Consider the following 5,766-nt stretch of genomic DNA (forward strand, 5'->3'; position numbering starts at 1 on the left):
TAAATTCCTTGATTCTCGTTCAAGTTTTCTGGGATTTCATGAGCAATAATTTTGTTAGAGAAACATGGAGTTATTATATCTGGTTTGGGTTGTTGGGGTTTGACTTGGGATTATTATGGATCCAAGTTTCACTGACTGCTCAGATTTCACAAACAGTTTCATAATACAAAACATGCCATCAACTTGTTCTCTTTAGAAGAACCATCTTTTCCATCTACCACAGTGAGCCCAAGTGAAGAAGAGGGTGACTCCATTGATGAAAATGAGTTCTCAATCTACGTTCTCAAGCTCATCAACCAGATCCTCATGGAAGAAAACATGGAGGAGGAGGAGACCAGTATGTTTAACGACCCATTGGGTCTTCAACTCACAGAGAAATCATTCTACGATGCTCTTGGCGAGAGTTATCCCTATTCAACCAATCAGTCTCTTGAAAACCCAGAAACCAATTTTCCAGTAAGTTCTTCATTGCAACCCTTTGTTCCCATGGACAACAATTTTTAGTTTGATTTGGCCATGGCCCAGAAAATATTTAGGGAAAGTGATTCAATCTCCCAGTTCAAGAGAGGGTTTGAGGAAGCAAGTAAGTTCCTCCCCAAAGGTGATCTGCTCATCTCACCCCAGTTGAAGAATCATCAGAAGGAAGAAGAAGAAGAAGACGAGGATAGGCTGAGGTGAGAGATGTTCTAGTGGTGGTCGGAGGCGAGGAAGAAGGGTGGCGCTTGGGCTGTGTACGATTTGTGGTGTCGGATCTGTGCAAAACAACGGGGATGGCTGGGTTTGCGACGGGGTTTTGTGCGTAGGGGATGGGGGTTTCTGGTGGTGGTCGGAGGCGAGGGAGGAGGTTGGTTCATGGTCAGATCTGGTTTTTTTTTAGTCTTGAGATCTGTGGTAACTGGTTACCTTCACGTTGTTTGTTTGTATATTTTAGGAGGTAACTGGTTACCTTCACATTCTGATGTGTGTGTATATTTCTGGGTTCTATATGGTAACCGGTTACCTAGGTTAATAAATCATACTTACTCTTCTTTTTTTTCCTTCAAATGTGATGTTTTTTTTATTCATTTCTAATATGAGTGACTCGTCAACCTCTTATGATAACGGGTTACCACTCTTATGGCAGTAAGTTACTGATCGCACTGTAACTGGTTACCCCTCCTGATACATGTTATTTAGTCTCTAAGATTATTTTTTACATAAATGTGAAAAACACACAAACAAGTAACTGGTTACCCCTTTAGATAAATATTTTTTAAGCTAGCTGTATGATTTTTTTTACACAACTTTGAAAAATTAATTAAGTAACTGGTTACCTTACCCATGTTTTAAAAAAAAATGTACAACCTAAAAAAAAGAAGAAAAAAAATGTTTACAATAAATAAAAAAAATAATAAACACAATTCATATTAAAAAAAAATTGCAAAACAACCATGGAAAAATTTAATATAAAAATAGTTATATAAAATTAATATAAAAAAATAATCAAATAAGCTAAAAAAAATAATCAAATTACAAACATATCATTCCAAATTCATAAAGCTTGATTAAGAGTGAAAATATGGCATAAACAAACTTTTATTACAAAAATATGAGAAACTAAACCCATAAAAGTGAAATTAAAACAAAAAAAAGCCATAGATTAACTTTTCTTGAAAAAAAAAAGAAGCCATATTTCAAAAAAAAAAATTAGGGTTAGAACTGGGTCGGGTCGGGTCGGGTCGAATGATAGATAGTCGAGGATCCAGCGAGAGAGCCGTTTTGGTCATCCCCATTCCCCACCCACATTTCCATCTCTTCTTCCTCTCTCACTAATAGAGAGACCTCTTTTTCTTCAACCTTCAATCCAAGTAGCGAAACCAGCGATTGAGAAGCAAGAGTGGGCCTAAGGAGATGGGGACCTTGGGTAAGGCAATCTACACAGTCGGATTCTGGATCCGCGAAACCGGCCAAGCCATGGATCGCCTTGGCTCTCGTCTTCAAGGAAACTACTACTTCCAAGAACAGCGTAAGCCTTTCTTCTACTCTCCAATCTCAATATGCCCTCGAATCGTATTTGAGTATGAGATTGCGCCCAGTATTTCCAACTTTGAGATCCACGATTTTGGGGCTGACTCCGATTCTTTTATCTATTTTGTTATGTTTAAGTGTCGAGGCATCGGACGCTCATGAATGTGTTTGATAAAGCTCCTGTGGTCGATAAGGAGGCTTTTGTTGCACCCAGTGCCTCTGTAATCGGCGATGTTCAGGTGGGATGTGGCTCCTCCATTTGGTATGGTTGCGTTTTGAGAGGTAAAGCTTTTGAGCTCTTAGATATTGAAATTACCGACGAACATAACTGGCTTTTGATAGACCTGTTGTCATTTTTAGCTTTTTCTAAGCCAATTTCGTAATGGGTTGTTGCTTAATTCGTGTAATGATATGTAGCAGACTGGGTTTTTCACTGTTAGGGTTTTTCAATGGTATGATTTCCGTTTTAAAAATCACTTCATTTTTCCATATTGTGGACTCTTACTGGAGTCTATGTGAGGAAATGCATTTCATAATTGCGAAACAACGACTAACAAGATTTGAGGACATTAAAAGAACTATTTGTAGCAAGTTCTATTATAGTATAAGTTTTGTAGGTTGTCAATCACGGTTGCTGCTCATGCAATGGAAAAAGGAATAAAATTGCTTATGGTGAATGAATTTTTCTCTTAAAAAGAGAATAGGAGTGGAGTATAGAAACATATTGCTATATAATGGCGATTTATCTCCTTTAACTTACACGATGTTCTTTTTGTAATTAGGTGATGTTAACAGCATCAGTATTGGGTCTGGGACCAATATACAAGACAATTCCCTTGTTCATGTAGCAAAATCTAACTTGAGTGGAAAGGTGTTACCAACTATCATCGGGGATAACGTTACAGTAGGTGAGTTGTGCCATGTTCCACCAAATGGTATCAAATAACAGTCCTTTTGTTAATTTCATTTTGTGATTTTGTGTGATGACTTCAAATTTGAACATAACAGGTCACAGCGCTGTTCTACATGGATGTACCGTGGAGGATGAGGCCTTTGTTGGTATGGGTGCAACCTTACTTGATGGAACTATAGTTGAGAAACATGCCATGGTTGCTGCTGGAGCCCTCGTAAGGCAGAATACAAGAATTCCTTACGGAGAGGTCAACACTACACTTTTATTGATTCCCTGAAATTCCGATGACTATATCTAGTTTGTTTACCTGAGTATGAACTGCTTTGTTAGAATGCATTTGCTGGCATACTAAGATTCAATGAGTTTTTATACAAAATTTGGATTTGAAAATCATCTATTGTTGATTTTTTGTTATACAGGTATGGGGAGGTAACCCAGCAAAGTTTCTGAGGAAGCTCACTGAAGAAGAGATAGCCTTCATCTCCCAGTCAGCTGTAAACTATACCAACTTGGCACAGGTTCATGCAGCTGAAAATGCAAAGGGCTTTGATGAGATAGAGTTCGAGAAGGTGCTCCGCAAGAAGTTTGCACGCCGCGATGAAGACTATGATTCAATGCTTGGTGTTGTTCGTGAAACCCCTCCCGAGCTTATCCTTCCTGATAATGTTCTTCCAGATAAAGTAGCCAAGGCTCCTTAAATGCATTTTCGTATGCCCTATTTGATACCTCTTTTCAGTTGGTATCCATGGGTGTTTAGTTATGCTCGGATGTATGGAGAACACCCACCTTTTTCTCGTTTCCAATAATTTTCGGGGCGAATGTAGTGTCAAGGTCAATCGTGGTGTGCATTTCTGGCTTAAGGCTCCAATTGCCCTGTCTGATTGAACGGAAACTTCTTTTTTGTTTGTTTGTTGAGAAGAAAAAAAATTCAAAAACTGCAGTAGTGGAAAGCATATATTCAGATGATTGAAGTCATCTTGGACTGTCTGATTGATTCTTAGACTAGATAACAGTTGCTTTGCATCTAATAAAAGTTATCAAATCAGGTAACTGGACCATTCTATTGCGTTTTAGGCATCCTTGGATTATTTCCAGAGTTTTATTGTATTGTATTATGATGCACGTTACCTCATGATTTTTTTCTTGTTTAGATTTATCTATAGTCTTTCTTTCAATCAGTTCTTTTGTTGCAGTTTGTGCCCTTTTAAACGTGTATAGGGTGGAGCTCACATTTGGAAACCCAAGTCTTTTTCCCCTCTGCCATTTCCAGATACCAAAATAGTTTAGATAACAAAATAACTCCAATCTTTTCATCGAGTTATAAGAAATGGCTGATTAGCTGCGTTTTCTTGCTGATGCCCTTTACTAAGTATACAAATGGCCTTAACTGACTAACCCCTCCTCCACTTCATTAGAGTAATTTGGACCAAAATGAATTTTTTTCCTCCTTCCCTTTCTCCTTTCTCCTCCCTGCCCACGACCATTAGAAGAATGAAAACCATGGAAGCTTGGTTCTCTCACCATTGAAGCACCTACGAAATCTTAATGATGGTGTTGTGAAAATTTGATTTTTTTAGGCCAAAGAAGATGCTTGATGATGGTTTGCGATAGTTTGCATAACTTTCACTCGAATGTTAGTTTGAAGTAATTTTTTTTAATTTGTGTATTTTGTTTGTGATCTACACATCGAATCTTAAATTGGAGGGGTAGAATGAATAACAAATTTGAAGAACTGTCCGTTTGGGGCCATAATGAAGTTTGAGACTTAAATGGTTGACATTTTGTATTTTACACACTCCAAATTTAAGTTTTTACATATTCTTAACGTGTAGATCTCGAAAGAAAAATACTAAAAAATCACATCAAATTGACATCCGAGTTAAAAGTCATGTTTCATCAAAGTTTTTAGCAATTTTCATCACAAACTATTGCAAACCTTCACAAAAGCATCATTCTGGCCTAAAAAATTAAGTTTTTCATGGCACTATCTCAAAAACATCGTTAAATATCTTTCTTTGCCTAAAAAATTAAGTTTGCATGGCACCATTGCAAAAACATTGATTTTAATCAAAAATCTACAATTTTCATTGTTACAGATCTAGGAGAAAATAAACACAAATAAAACTAAGGGGATTTTTGGTATAAGGGAATCTTTTATGGGAATGGTAATTTTTAAAATTCCTATGTTTGATATGAGTTTTTTCACTTGTTAACTCCTAGAAAGTTAATCCAATAGAAATGATTAATCATGACAAGGTAATCTTAAATCCATACAAAATAGTGGGTTTTAAATAGGGTATTTTACCTTATTACTTGTTTGGACCCTATGTTTTGACAAATTATTTTTTTGGACCTTGTGTTTTGTAAAATTGTTCAAATATGCCCCTACACTTGATTTTGATGAACAAAAAATTGAATATAACAACACAGTTCTTAGGTAGAATGATTGTATTTTTGTTCTGAGTTGTCAGTTTGATGAATTATTTGTGATTTTAGTTCAAAAAACTTTGATCAAAATCGGGTTTAGGGATCTATTTGAACTATTTTATAATACACAGGGTTTAAAAAATAATTTATCAAAACATATGGTCTAAATAGGTAATGAGACCCTAAAAACACAGGGTCAACCCAGGGTCTAAAAAAAGTATATACCCTTTTAAATATTCTCATTAATCATTGTACAATGGTCCACATCAATATATTTCATTCATGACCATAATTATTTTCTTATGATTTTTCTAATATAGTTTATTCTAAATAAGAACATTTCAAAACATGATATTTTAATGAAAAAAACGTATGATGAATTGCAAATTGAATATACCATTTCACAACATAGTTTATTC

The 5,766-nt window shown here is 36.0% G+C and overlaps 1 protein-coding gene across 1 annotated transcript; it reads left to right on the forward strand.

The window, feature by feature from the left end:
• Nucleotides 1-1,763: 1,763 nt before the first annotated feature.
• LOC133812655 (gamma carbonic anhydrase 1, mitochondrial) lies at nt 1,764-3,978 on the forward strand. The gene is made up of 5 exons (XM_062246446.1): nt 1,764-2,005; nt 2,146-2,289; nt 2,790-2,915; nt 3,016-3,167; nt 3,340-3,978. Exons 1-5 carry the CDS (start codon nt 1,891-1,893, stop codon nt 3,616-3,618), a joined length of 816 nt encoding a protein of 271 aa, XP_062102430.1. The 5' UTR covers nt 1,764-1,890; the 3' UTR covers nt 3,619-3,978.
• Nucleotides 3,979-5,766: the final 1,788 nt, after the last annotated feature.

Source organism: Humulus lupulus, chromosome 1 (genome assembly GCF_963169125.1).
Source record: "Humulus lupulus chromosome 1, drHumLupu1.1, whole genome shotgun sequence".
In the NCBI taxonomy this organism is placed as follows: Eukaryota; Viridiplantae; Streptophyta; class Magnoliopsida; order Rosales; family Cannabaceae; genus Humulus; species Humulus lupulus.

Coding starts and splice junctions, on each gene's coding strand:
- LOC133812655 (XM_062246446.1), top strand. CDS start 1,891: ATGGGGACCTTGGGTAAGGCAATCTACACAGTCGGATTCTGGATCCGC. Junction 2,006..2,145: donor CTACTACTTCCAAGAACAGC/GTAAGCCTTTCT, acceptor GTTATGTTTAAG/TGTCGAGGCATCGGACGCTC. Junction 3,168..3,339: donor CAAGAATTCCTTACGGAGAG/GTCAACACTACA, acceptor TTTGTTATACAG/GTATGGGGAGGTAACCCAGC.